This window comes from Lithobates pipiens, unplaced genomic scaffold, assembly GCF_037356315.1.
Source record: "Lithobates pipiens isolate NorthernLeopardFrog02 unplaced genomic scaffold, aLitPip1_a1.2 Scaffold_8, whole genome shotgun sequence".
In the NCBI taxonomy this organism is placed as follows: Eukaryota; Metazoa; Chordata; class Amphibia; order Anura; family Ranidae; genus Lithobates; species Lithobates pipiens.
The window spans coordinates 505,642,117-505,656,373 of NW_027507903.1; the positions used below are offsets into that span (position 1 = coordinate 505,642,117).

Below are 14,257 nucleotides of genomic sequence, written 5' to 3' on the forward strand. Positions count from 1 at the left end.
GACGCCATCTTGCCCCCATCAGCTCAACTGTAATTAGCCACCCATCTGTCCCCTAAATTAATAATGTACCACGCATCTGCATTTTATAAGACAAGGCTGGTAGACCAACATTCTTTGACCAGGGACAACACCAAGAGCAGTGACAACTTGTTAGCCAGAGTACCGCTTCCATTGTTGCAGTACAGCCAAGATAAAGAAAAAGGACTACACATATGGCCTTGGGCATTTGCACCAGGTAAAAAAGCGAAGAAATAATTTGTTACATAACAAACATGTTTACTGGCGTGTTTTTTTTTATTTTTTATATGAGTACTGTATCTAATGCAGAGAACATGTTCCTGGGAGTTATCTGGGATTGTGATTAGTAATCTGTGATGTATAGGAGCTGCCATTATCAATGTATTTTTGAAGGTACAGTCTTGGGTTATCATATTCACCTTTTTCTGCAAGACTGAGTCACAGATCTAAAACATTGACACATTTGTAATTTGGGACATGTAATAATGTGTATGTTTTCTGGGGCTTCTCTTATTTGTTCCCTTTCGGTCCTTTTGATAGATGTGTTCTATTAGTCTTGATGCTAGGTGACATTTCTAGGTGTGTTGGATTCCTGTCCCCGTTTGCAGTAGTTCCTCCTCCTGGCCCCTACATTTTGTCACAACAGACGTACGAGTCGGCAGAAGGATCCACAGCCAACGGAGGTGGTAAGGTTTTCTGCCAGCAGCAGAAATGGAATAGCATTCTGGTTTGGAACTCTAAGAATTCACTCACTGCCTGTAGAACAGGAATGTATACAACTTATTATTGTACAGGGGGCAGCCTGCGGAAATATTTTATGCTATCGACAGGGTCACTTTAAAGCCTATTGCTTTTTGTTCAATTTTAGACAGTGTTGGGAAGGGATAGAACCTTCAGCAGGTCTTTAGTGCATTTTTTTGACCCCCCACTGAGGAAATTTCCCCTTACTTCCCATTTCGCCAATTTATTTAGCTAGAATTGGGAAGGATTCGTTAGAAGGGTCCAAGTTAAGCACACCATACATATTATGTAACCACCTTCATAATCTGTACCCAATCAGGCAGGCACTTGCATTGCATAGTTGGTGGTAGACCTAAAGGAGATTGTACAGATACATTTGTGTGCTTAGTTTTAGAAGAGAAGGGTTTACTCTTCCTAAGTTTTTCCAAAACCAGCGGAAAACTTTGGTTGAGGTTATGCAATAATTTTATGTTCTCCAGTGGTCCTATAGTGAATAAGCAACACCAAAGCTGGTGGGGTAGTGACATGTACAAAGCAGGTGAGATTTCCCTTGCTTTGTAATACCTGTTGATCCTATCAGAAATCCAGTGGGCCGATTACCACCTGTACACTCTGCAGTGTTATCTCAAGATGTGTCATCAGTCCTGCCAGAAAAAGTCAAAAGTGAGATAGGGGGTGAGAGAAAGGAACCACAGCACACGATGGGGAACAAAAGGTGTCCAACACTTCTGGACATGTCAAATGCTGAAGAGGTGGCAGCTCTAGAATAAAGTTAGAATAGAGGACCTCTCCTGACAGGGTCCCAAAAAACAAAAAAAGCAAAGTTGCAGCTCACACCTCTCAACCACTCCCTTGCCGAAAGACCCAGTGCCTCTCATCTTCCAAGTTAAATAATGCCTAAACCATTTTCTGTGAGCATAGAGTGTCACAAACCTGCCTTCTGGTGCTTTTTCACAATGACCTGGATTCACAGGAGGATGCTACAGAGAACAGAGCCACATCATTACATTACACCAGTCTCTGCAGCATTTTAAACGTCAGCACTATCAGAGAAAGAAGGGTGTAATGACCTGTGATATGTGACAAGGGTTAGGTGGTACACAGGGTTCCCACCAGTGGCATCTGCAGGGGGGGGGGGGGGCTGAAGCCCTAAGTGGCTCCTCAAAAAGCCCCAGGTCTCGGTTCTATTACCCCCCGAGCACCGCCGCCGAGCAGGGACCGATCTGATCCCAAGCACGGCTGAGTGTAATAGCAGGTCCCGTGTTCTGGAGCCTGCAGCGTGGATGGACGTGCCACTGGTTCAATGTGGGGACCACGTCCATCATAGATGATGCAGGCTCCAGAAGGCAGCAATTACAATGCGTCACTATGCCACTGTCAGAAGATCTTGACCCCACTGGGTGTTCGGGCAGGTGGCTCTCTTCATCATGGCTCTGGCTGCTTGAAGTCTACTCTACTGTGTGATGGGCGTGCCGTTGAGCTGCAGGAGGACACCTGAAGTCTGGTCAGGTATGTCAGTGTAGGTCAGGTAGGTCAGGTAGGTACACACACACACTGCTGCCACTCAGAGCAGTTACCCATGAATGATCAGCCATGGAAGGAGAAAGTCTGCTTTCAATGGGGCTGTTACCCAAAGCTAATCGCAGGGAACACCTGCTGGATATTCCACATGTAATCGTTAATGGCTCCATTGGCAAGTGTGAATGAGGTTTAGACCCCTTTCACACTGAGCCACCCCAGGAGTCAGCGGTAAAGCGGCACTATTTTTAGCAACGTTTTACCGTCCTTTTAGCGGTGCTATTCAGCCGCTAGCAGGGTGGTTTTAACCCCCCCGCTAGTGGATGAAAAGGGGTCAAATCTGCCTGCAAATCGCAGGTGCAGCGGCACTGCGATGGCAGTATGGCCACTGCTCCACCGCCGCAGCAAAAAATCTGCTGGCAGGACATCTTTTGATGCCCTGCCAGTGCAGCCGAGGCTTTTTTCAGGCGCTATTTTTAGCATTGTAGTGCCTGAAAAACACCTCCAGTGTGAAAGGGGTTTTAAAAGTCCAGACAAGTAATTGCAGCACACTTCTATTCTTTATACAATCCATAGAGGATACATACTAAGAGCAGGTTGCAGTTCTGTGCATATTATGCTGCATCAGCAGGAGGAAGAGTGCTGCAACTACTTGCAGCACGTATAATCACACTAATATTATATTATAGAATACGGAGCCATTAAAGGATTATAGTGTTTTATAAATCTTCACATTAAATACAATCTACTAAACCAAACATGTAAAACGCTAAAAGTAATTAAAAATATAAAAAAAAGTTCAATAGCGGAGAATACATGCTTGATGAACAAAGGTTACATGTACCCTTTAAATGAGAAATACCATTCAGAGGACAGTCAGGGTTGAAGACAGCATTGGGGAGGGTGAGGGGGGTCACATGTCTGCAGCGATCAGAGTATCTTACATGGCGACTGTTCTTTTATGTGTCATCGCCATGCTTCACATGCCTATTTCATTTTCACATTGCATGCTTATCACTCCGTGTAACAGAGGCAGATCTTAGTCTAGAGAGCCCCTGGGGTAATGGCGCTTTTTCTCTCGCTCTTAAAAAGCAGCTGGAAATTAAAGTCAGTGCTCAGAGATAAGCAAACATCAGAGTTGTAGGATATCTAATCATTGCTAATGTGGCGTATGAACATATCAGGGTTATATATAAAGCTGCCGAGGCAGAACCATGGCTGGGAAATGTTGCTACTGCATATCCACAGGAAGTATGAGATGCCATAGGGTGACTCAGTCCGTACTACTGCACCTATAACTGAAAAATTACATTTGAGTGAACTGGTCCACTCAAAACCATCATACTACTTGTGGGGGTCGTTTGGGGGTGATGGGAGGAACTTGAGAAGGAAGGTGGCATTAAAGTATGCCCCTGGACGCCTAAGCCCCTTCTCGTTTCAGAATTGTAAACCTCTGGGGTCTGCTGCAATTACAGCCATCCAACTAAATTATTTTTGCTTTGCCACGTCTGACAGGATGCACAGCAACGCACATGCTGAACAAGTCATGGTACATGAACACTGTGCATGTCTAGCTGTAGACATGTCCCCTGTGTCGTTGAAACAGCTTACCTGACACATCACATAAAGCGAATGGCGCTCAGGATTCCAGGCAAGTCGCAACCTGACCTTGCCAGGAGATCTGCGGATGATGTTGGACTGATTGCTGAATGCTAAGCAACCATCAAAACCTGTAATCTGAAACTAGCAAGTTCCACAAAATAAAAATGTTCACACGGCTGTATGGAGGGACAGTCAAATCTTTTCTAGTTCTGGTGACCTGGGGGTCTCCAAAGAATTCCCTTAATTTGGAGGGATTTCCTCTCACTATCTGTTTGGCTATGGGACAGGAAGTGATGGGAAATCTCTGCAATGGGACACAGATGGTAAAAAAAATAAAATAAATGTCATCTGATCATTACTCTATCCAAGATAAAAAAAAAAAAAAAAAAAAAAAAATAAGTTTTGCTTTTATAGTTTTGCTTTAAGTAAGCAATGAATACCATTTGCTGGCTGTTTAAACTATCATTTTATTTTTCTTTTTATAAGTAACACATGCAGTAGCACATCCTACAGCAAGAAGGATTTATGAATTTGAGTCCCGTCATGGATTTTAAAGTGGGACACCACAAAAACAAAACAAAACGAACGAGCATGTGTACCCCCCCCCCCCCCCCCCATACCAGGCCACATGACCTCAACAGTGTGAACCGAGCCTAAACCAAATAGTCTAAATTGGTTTAACAGTCCAAAGAAAGTTCTGATAAAACACTTAACATTTTGGGATACACTCCCCCTTCACCAGGACTACAAAAATACACATATTAAAATAGATATCCAGATCATTTATATTGATCCATAGATGACTTTAACTATTATAATATTTTCGATCCAACACCTATTCTATTATAGTGGCCTTTAATAAATAAAAATCCTCATTTATGTAGCATTGAGGGTTGCTACATAGTCTGGTTGGAAAAAAAAAAAAAAAAAAAAAGACGACACAAGTCTATCTACACACACACACACACACATGCATATACACAATCCTATACCAAAACTTGACCCAGAGGAAGGCAAAAATTTGGCTTCAGCAGGGGAAAAAAAAAATCCTTCCTGATCCCCCAAGAGGCAATTGGATATTCCCTGGATCAACTTTACCTATAAATGTTAGTATCCAGTTATATTATGTTCATCTAGGATAGAATCCAGGCCTTTCTTAAAACAATCCAAGCTCACTGGAACCCGCTCTTGGAGTCTATGCCACATTTTCACAGCTCTTACTGTGAAGAAACCTTTCTGTATTTTGAGATGAAATCTTTTTTCCTCCAGATGTAAAGAGTGCCCCCTTATTCTCTGTGATGACCTTCAAGTGAATAACTCAGCACCAAGTTCACTATATGGACCCCATATATATTTGTACCTGTTGAACATATCCCCCCTTAATATCCTCTTCTCAAGACAGAATAAAATCAGTTCAGCTAATCCTTCCTCATAGTTTCACGGTTTCAAGCACAGCTGTTTTCAACACGTTTCCTATTTAATGTGTGCTACAAGATTTCACCTGGTCTTAAAGCGGAGGTCCACCCTAAAGTGGACCTTCCGCTCATTGGAATCCTCCCCCCCTCCGGCGCCACAATTGCCACCTTTCAGGGGGGAGGGGGGTGCAGGTACCTGTACAGTACAGGTATCTGCACCCACTTCCAGGATAGCTCTCTGCGGAAAGGGGCGTAGATCTACACCCCTTTCCGAAAGTCCCCCGCTGCCTGCTGGGAAACACACAGATCCCAGAGGCAGCTGGTCCATCCTTATTGCGCAGCGCGACTCGCGCATGCGCAGTAGGGAACCGGGAAATTAAGCCGAAAGGCTCCACTTCCTGATTCCTATACCCAAGATGGCGGCGGCAGCACCCGAGAGACGACCGAGAGATCGGCTTCGGGTGCCGACATCGCGGGCGCGCTGGGCGGGTAAGTGTCCTTATTTTAAAAGTCAGCAGCTGCTGTATTTGTAGCTGCTGGCTTTAAAAAGTTAATTTTGCTTTGATATACATGTTTAAACTTTGGGTTCTTTTAAAATGTTTTAAATGACCAATTCTGGGTTTACAAACAGACTGATTACTTGTACATGATTATGTATGTATTTATATGGATATCTATTTTTATAATGGCTAGATTTATATTCTTGTTACTATTTAAACTTTTTGTAGCACTGACAAAACAGGAGTCGTCCAGTCCGCCAACCAACATCCTGGACATTTAGGGGACCCTCCATCTGAAGCTACGGTGGTCTATAGCCCAGAAAATTTTTAGTTAGTTTATTTTCTGCACAGCAAAATAGATACACATATTTTAAAGATGTTTATTAATTGTATCAACCGTCTCTAAAGGTTTATAAAAATCTAGCCCAGAATAATAGATATTCCATGTCCCTAGGCACATCTTGCCGTACGCGGTCTTCCGACGCCCCAACTGAGAGATCTTTCTGTCTCAATACAAACACAAGCTAGCAGAGCCAAAAAAGAGCTGGCAGTAAGAGGGGATGAATCACCCTCTTCCATCCACACAAGAATACAAATGAAAGGCTCCTTACATAATCTATATACTATACGGTATACAGTCTTCAGCCCACCTAATACAGGCGGCTGTGATGACTCATTGCTACCATCACCACACAACTGCCAGCACTATATATACACACACACACACACACACACACATACATACATACACACATACTGCATCTCACAAAAGTGGGTACACCCCACACATTTTTGGAAATATTTTAATAAATCTTTTCATGTGACAACACTGAAGAAATTACACTTTGCTACAATGTAAAGTAGTGAGTGTACAGCTTGTATAACAGTGTCAATTTACTGTCCCCTCAAAATAACTCAACACACAGCCATTAAGGTCTAAACCGCTGGCATCAAGAGTACACCCCTAAGTGAAAATGTCCAAGTTGAGCCCAATTAGCCATTTTCTCTCCCTGGTGTCATGTGACTCGTTAGCGTTACAAGGTCTCAGGTGTGAATGGGGAGCAGGTGTGTTAAATTGGGTGTCATCGCTCTCAGTCTCTGATATTGGTCACTGGAAGTTCAACATGGCACTTCATAGCAAAGAACGCTCTGAGGATCTGAAAAAAGAATTGTTGCTCTACATCAGGGCTCTCCAAACTATGGCCCTCCAGTTGTTCAGAAACTACAAATCCGATCATGCCTTGTCATGTCTGAATGTCAGTTTTACAATGCCTCTTGGGATGTGTAGTTCCGCAACACCTGGAGGGCCATAGTTTGGAGATCCCTGCTCTACATGAAGATGGCTTAGGCTATAAGAAGATTGCCAAGACCCTAAAACTGACTGCAGTACAATGGACAAAAAACATACAATGGTTTAACAGGACAGGTTCCACTCAAAACTGGCCTTGCTATGGTCGACCAAAGAAGTTGTGTTCATATCCAGAGACTGTCTTTGGATAATAGACGTATGAGTGTTGCTAGCATTGCTGCAGAGGTTGACATGTTGGGGTGATCAGCCTGTCAGTGCTAAGACCATACGCCACACGCTGCATCAAATTGGTCTGCATGACTCATCCCAGAAGGAAGCCTCTTCTAAAGATGATGCACAAGAAATTCTGCAAACAGTTTTCTGAAAACAAGCAGACTATAAAGGACATGGATTACTGGAACCATGTCCTGTGGTCTGACGAGACCAAGATAAACTTATTTGGATCAGATGGTGACAAGTGTGTGTGTGGCGGCAACCAGGTGAGGAATACAAAGACAAGTATGTCTTGCCTACAGTTAAGCATGGTGGTGGGAGTGTCATGTTCTGGGGCTGCATGAGTGCTGCTGGCACCGGGGAGCTACAACTCATTGAAGGAACCATGAATGCCAACATGTACTGTGACATACTGAAGCCGAGCACGATTCCCTCCCTTTGGAGACCGGCTGCAGGGCAGTATTCCAACCTAACGACACCCCCACACAACATGACCACTGCCTTGCTAAAGAAGCTGAAGGTAAAGGTGATGGACTGGCCAAGCATGTCTACAGACCTAAACCCTCTTGAGCATCTGTGGAGCATCCTCAAACGGAAGGTGGAGGAGAGCAAGGTCTCTAACATCCACCAGCTCTGAGATGTCATCAAGGAGTGGAAGAGGACTCCAATGGCAACCTGTGAAGCTCTGGTGAACTCCATGCCCAAGAGGGTTAAGGCAGTGCTGGAAAATAATGGCGGCCAAACAAAATATTGACACTTTGGGCCCAATTTGGACATTTTCACTTAGGGGTGTACTCACTTTTGTTGCCAACAGTTTAGACATTAATGGCTGTGTTTTCAGTTATTTTGAGGGGACAGCAAATTGACACTGTTCTACAAGCTGTACACTCACTATTTTACATTGTAGCAAAGTGTCATTTCTTGCACATGAAAAGATAAAATATTTACAAAAATGTGAGGGGTGTACTCACTTTTGTTAGATAGTGTGTGTGTGTGTGTGTGTGTGTGTGTGTGTGTGTGTGTGTGTGTCTCTATTAGATAGAGATTATACATACAGGTTGTTTGTACAGTTGCTGTGATAAATCAGGAAGCTGAATGACCAAGAGGGTCACACTTCTCTTACTCTCAGCCTGTAAACTAAGATCAAGCAGAGAACTCAATCCCACATACCTCCAACAGCCAACCCTCCAGTGTACTGCCGATACGTTCCTTTCCCCTCCCCTGCGGAGCCTTGTGAAGTACCCCATATTTCTTGGTATACTTCTTTCGTGACTGTTTGGTTTCCCCTCATTCAGTGCAGCAGCAGGTGCACAACGAGCCCATCCTCAGACGGTTACAGAAGATGGCTCATTCAATACATTTTATTTTGCGCTCAGTGAGGCAAAAGTACAGGTTTGTTTTAAAGCCCAACTCCTGGACCGGGGTGTCTGCCAGGTTCTTCTTGCTCTTCGTGTCTCCTTTGGGGATATTTTTTCTCACTTCCCATCAGGAGAAAAGTGCCACAGAAATGAAAGTGTTACTAATCCCAGGACCCTGCATCCACTATATCTGGTCGTACACAGAACATGACAAAGCTATTTTAATACAGTTTCTCATCAGCAGTATATAGCAGTCTTGTGACTTCTATCAGTGTGCAGCTGAACACTTGTTAAAGCTTGTAGGAAGAGCTTTAAGTCTCCTTTGACTGTCCTATGAGGCTGCATGACCCCTGACCCTCTTTCTGGACAGTGCTGATTAGCCCTGTGCAGATCATATACACCCCCCCCCCCCCCCCAAAAAAAATAAAAAGCTAGCAATACACCTCAAACTGAACATGTGCAGAGTGGAGATGGATTGGGGACAGTAAAAGAAGGGGAAGATCAGAGAAGGATCAAACAGCCTTTTTACACAATTCCTCACGTGCCACGGTGAGTATAACAATTATAAAAATTCTTCACTGCATATACAGTATAGCCTGATTGTACAGTTGTGGGTTTAGTAACATTTTAAAAGGCAAGATCACCACAACAGGCTCATGCATAGAAAAGGATATTTTAAAAGGATTTCAATATATTCTGTCTACATACTAGACCAAAAGGGCGAGCTGTATGCGTGTTAAATTGTTTTGATTACCCGCTAGGTGCTACAGATAAACCGCTTCCACGCAGTTATATGAACATATCCAATAGAAGCCTCTGCAACGCAGCAGATAAGGATTCAAAAATTATATATAAAAAACAGACTTTTAAAAAAGCCCTCTAATGCAAAAAACAGCACACCGCATAGAACCATTATACTTTAAAAATATGTAACCGGCAACGTTTTTTTGCCAGACCTCTAACTGCCAGGTTGATGCATCACAATTTCCGGTTTTGTTCCAAGGCAGGCTCAATTCAGGCTGTTGAGTAAGGACTGGATACTGCGGCATGCGTAGTTATTACTGTATGGATAGCACTGCATATTACAGGAACATTCTTATCGGTTACTGTTCCTCCTCTGTACAAAGACCAGCGTGTGACATCACTAAAGAGGCTCAAATCCATGACTCAGCATGGCTGATATATGTAGACATGTAGGGGAGAGGTCAGGTGAAAGGAACCCTAAATGGTTACAAGACACCACTAGAAACTTTCATCACAATTGCTCAGCGGTGCCAGAATGCACTTTGCTTTGTAAGGCCTCGATCACATGGACTTTAGCTTGTAAACACTAAACTTGAGAGCACCTTGTACAATGAGCATCTACAAAGCTTTTAGCAAACGTCATGCAGATTTTTAAAGTACCCTTTAGCTCCAGTCTGGAAAGATGAAGATGGATCTTAATGGATATTATAAAGTAATGGCAGATGGAGGTTTCTGCTTGCTGTGGATATTTAGATGGAAATCCCCATGATGTGCTTCACTCATGCCAAGTTATACAAATGAATACATCGGTTTAAAGGGACCCTGTCAGATCATTTCACCAACAATCTTCCCGCAAGCTTATATGTGCATTAAATATATTGTGTGCATGTTACTTCCCTGTAGAAGCCTCCTTGTGTAGACATTCAAAAGCCCCAAGACTGCAGCGGATTGCAGACATCTTGGATGTGAGGTCAGCCAGCCCAACAGACTTGCTACATATACTCTTACAGCAAGGATATGCAATTAGCGGGCCTGTAGCTGTTGCTGAACTACAAGTTCATGAGGCATAGCAAGACCGACAGCCACAAGCATGACACCCAGAGGCATGATGGGACTTGCAGTTTTGCAATAGCTGGAGGTCCGCCAATTGCATATCTCTGCCTTACAGTATTTCTCTTTACTTTTTCCCTGACAGCTACATAAAAAGTTATGTAGGGAGGTGAAGGGAGGAGCGGAGGAGCTGGGTCAGCACAAATAATTATACACTTCCAGAAGAGGAGAGGTCTATGATGTGCAATTGGACAAAGGGGCTGTTCTGACTTCTCCTGGAGCAGCCACATTTTCTAGCATGTTTAACTGCATCTGACTATAGGACATCCATGCACAACCACGCGATAACTTTTGCGGGCAGCAGAAGGGGGTGTCCTCCACCCTACCACCTTTCCTGGGCTCTGTCGGACCGTGGAGCCCGGGGGTGGTGTGACCGGCTGCATTATACACAGAGAGAGAGGGGGAATGACTATTCATCCTTCTCTGTGACCCTGGAAATTAGGGTTTCGGCTCTTTGTTTACCTGCCCATTAAATCGGTCTGATCAGCTGCTTTCCTGGCTGCTGTGTCTGAGCGGCTGCATTGGAGGCCAGGAGAGATTTGGGGTCTAAGACCCCAGATCTCTCCATAAAAAGGACCTGTCACAAGGGATGTTGTTCATCTAGTCATCTCACTGGTAACCTGTAAAGGCATTAAAAGCATTGCCTATGTAGAATTTTGTAGAAGTACAGTACTTTGGTGCCATTCCACGGGCGTACGCAAATTTAAAGCGTGACGTGTTGGGTATCTATTTACTCAGCATAACTTAGTTTATATTTGACCAAAAATTGGGTATTATATTGCACTTGTGTGCAATAAATTAATTAAAGTGTAATTTTGAGAAAAAAAATTGCATTTGTAAAACCGTTGCGCAAATACTGTCCGAGATTAAAAAAAATTGCAACACCCATCAGTTTAATCTATTGCGTCTGCTAAAAAATATATAAAAAATGTTTGGGGGTTCCAAGTAATTTTCTAGCAAAAAATAAATAAAAAAATTTGTGTGTGAGAAGTGTCAGAATTGGCCCGGTGGACAATTGGTTAAAGGCACTAGGCAAGTGAATAATAAAATCTTTTAAAGGAAGAGAAAAGATTACAAAAAAATAAATAAATATTAAAATACATATTTTTAATGCTTTTACCTGCATTTTAAAAAATATTCAGTTGGTGCCAAAATCTCTTGAAGTGAAACCCCTATGTGCCTAAGCCTAAATTTTTAGCAGAGACCCTAGAGCAGTGATGGCGAACCTTGGCACCCCAGATGTTTTGGAACCACATTTCCCATGATGCTCATGCACTCTGCAGTGTAGTGGAGCATCATGGGAAATGTAGTTCCAAAACATCTGGGGTGCCAAGGTTCGCCATCACTGCTCTAGAGAATAAAAAAATAGCGATCATTGAAATATGTTAAGTCACATTGTATTTGAACAGCGGTCTTTCAAATGCAATTTTTTTGGAATACACTTTCATGAATTAAAAAAAAAAAAAAAAAGTTAAAGCAATTTTTTTGTATAATGTGAAAGCTGTTCTGCCAGCAAATAGATGCCCAACATGTCATGCTTTCAAATTGTGCACACTCGTGCAAATGACGACAAACAGTACTTAAAAATCTCCATAGGCGACGCTTTAAACATTTCCACAGGTTACCAGTTTAGAGGAACAGAGGAGGCCTTGTGCTAGAATTATTTCTCTTGTTCCAGCGATCGTGGCAATACCTCACATGTGTGGTCTGAGCACTGTTTACATTTGCAGGCGCAACTTACCAATGCGTTCCCTTCTGCGCACAAGCACGGAGGGATGGGGCACTTTTTTTAAAATTGTCCATTAAAAAAATTCTGATCATTTTTATTGCGGTCACAAGGAACATAAACATCCCTTGTGACAGTAATAGGCAATAACGGGTACTCTTTATGGAGAGATCTAAAAGACCCCAAACCCCTCCTTTGCACCTAAAAGCATTAAAAATGCCAAGTTTGGCTGTTTTGAATGCTGTTTTTTTAATGTGGCGCCTTTAAGTCTTTCGTAAGCCAAAAGAAATGTCATGACATCGCGTACGGGTTATTCGATTCGAGACTCGACCAAAGCCGATTCCAGGTGAGCCATGGAAGGCAGGGGCGTCCCCTCCTGCTGCTTATGAGAACGATGGAGCGGCTGCTTAGCCGCATCGATTGTTATCGTAAGAAAGCCAAGCGGCTCTAAGAAAAGGTACCGAGGCGACGCATGCAACACCCCGGTACAACCTCTGCTGGGGGTTTTAATACATTTTAAAAACAGAGCACTATGGTTTCGCCTTTTTGTTTTATGTGATGCATATCTGATAGCATATGAATATATTTTGGAGATCAGAGGGTCTACAAATCCTGGACCTTGAGAAGGATTGTGGAGGGTCGGTCTTACTGTCATAATCTTCCGGAGGATATAGATGACTGCTTTTTGATTATGTAGGAGGCAAGCAGGTTTTTCAGCTGCTTGGAGGCACACAAGTCACTTGATTAAGAATGAAGGCAGACTGCCACTGATTGCACCGTGGCGTTTTTGGACTCTTTACAATCTATTATTGTACATGGACTTTATATAATTATTTATTCTGCTACTTTGCCCTGCATAACCAAGCACAATCATGGCACATAGTGTAGCTCAACAACGGCCACTGATTGCCATGTAGTTGGTCACAACACATCACAGGTTCTCAATGAAGACATAGAAAGCCCAAAAGTTCCACATAATCTCCCGATAATCAAAATTGTCCCATCAAATAATATGAACATGAATTCAATAAAACCTACAAACCTCCTGTGGTAGTTCAAGTTTGGTTCGGTCTGTCCCTTCCTTGGACTGGAGACCCATCAAGTACGGTACAGGAGCATCGAGGAAGTGAAGGAGCGAGGCTGGCAGGATGGGGACATAAACATGCTGCCACTGGAATGGGAAAAGCAATGATGTGATCCCTTCTGCTACGGTCATCAGCCGCTGGTAATCTGGCCAAAAAGAGAAACTTCATAATCAGGTTCACAGAATAAAACTGTAACGTGTGCATACTTTTTTTGTGAAACTTAGCATTTGACTACATTTAATTTAGGTTAATGTATAATAAAAGCTATACATGAGCTAACCAATCATAAGGAAGGCCCCAAAGCATTATCAGTTGCTGAAGCTGGCTTTGCCTCTTCCCATCACTGTAAAGTAATGGAAGTCTGAGGCACTGGAGCACTTTTACTAATGGGGTTTTAACATTTTATCTGACATAGCAGAATGCCCCTGAAGTGTAAGTCCACCCCAACACTAAAATCCCTGCATCTACAGACATCCACAAGCTAACACTAACCTATCTAGCCCCGTAATGAGGAAATCATTATACATACCCTTTTTGAAGCTGATTCGATCTCCAGCAGCGGAAGCTCTGCAGAGGACACATCCGACAATGGCTGTGAAATGAATGGGGAGTGTCGTCATCTATAGACTTACTATGGGGCGTCGGTTGTCGGCTGGTGTCCTCTGCACCTGCCTACACAACGAAGCCGCAGCTGACAGCTCAGCGTGGGATCGGCTTTAAAAAAGTTATGTACACTGATTTCTTCTTTACAGGGCTAGATAGGTTAGTGTTAGATTGTGGATGTCTGTAAATGCAGGGATTTTAGTATTAGGATGGACTTCTACTTTAAGGCAGCCCTCTGGAAGACAAGTGCTATAAAGCAACTCATATTTCAAACAGCTTAAAAGTTCACAGTCAAGAACATATTTTATTCAAAAG

General features: G+C 43.1%; 1 protein-coding gene across 2 annotated transcripts in view; it reads right to left on the reverse strand.

The window, feature by feature from the left end:
• DENND5B (DENN domain containing 5B) overlaps window positions 1-14,257 on the reverse strand; it is a 167,138-nt gene that overhangs the window by 85,505 nt on the left and 67,376 nt on the right. For both annotated transcript variants that reach the window (XM_077469295.1, XM_077469294.1), the window contains one exon: window positions 13,297-13,484. In XM_077469295.1, the coding sequence (XP_077325421.1) occupies window positions 13,297-13,484 (188 nt within the window). The remainder of the gene's footprint in view (window positions 1-13,296; window positions 13,485-14,257) is intronic.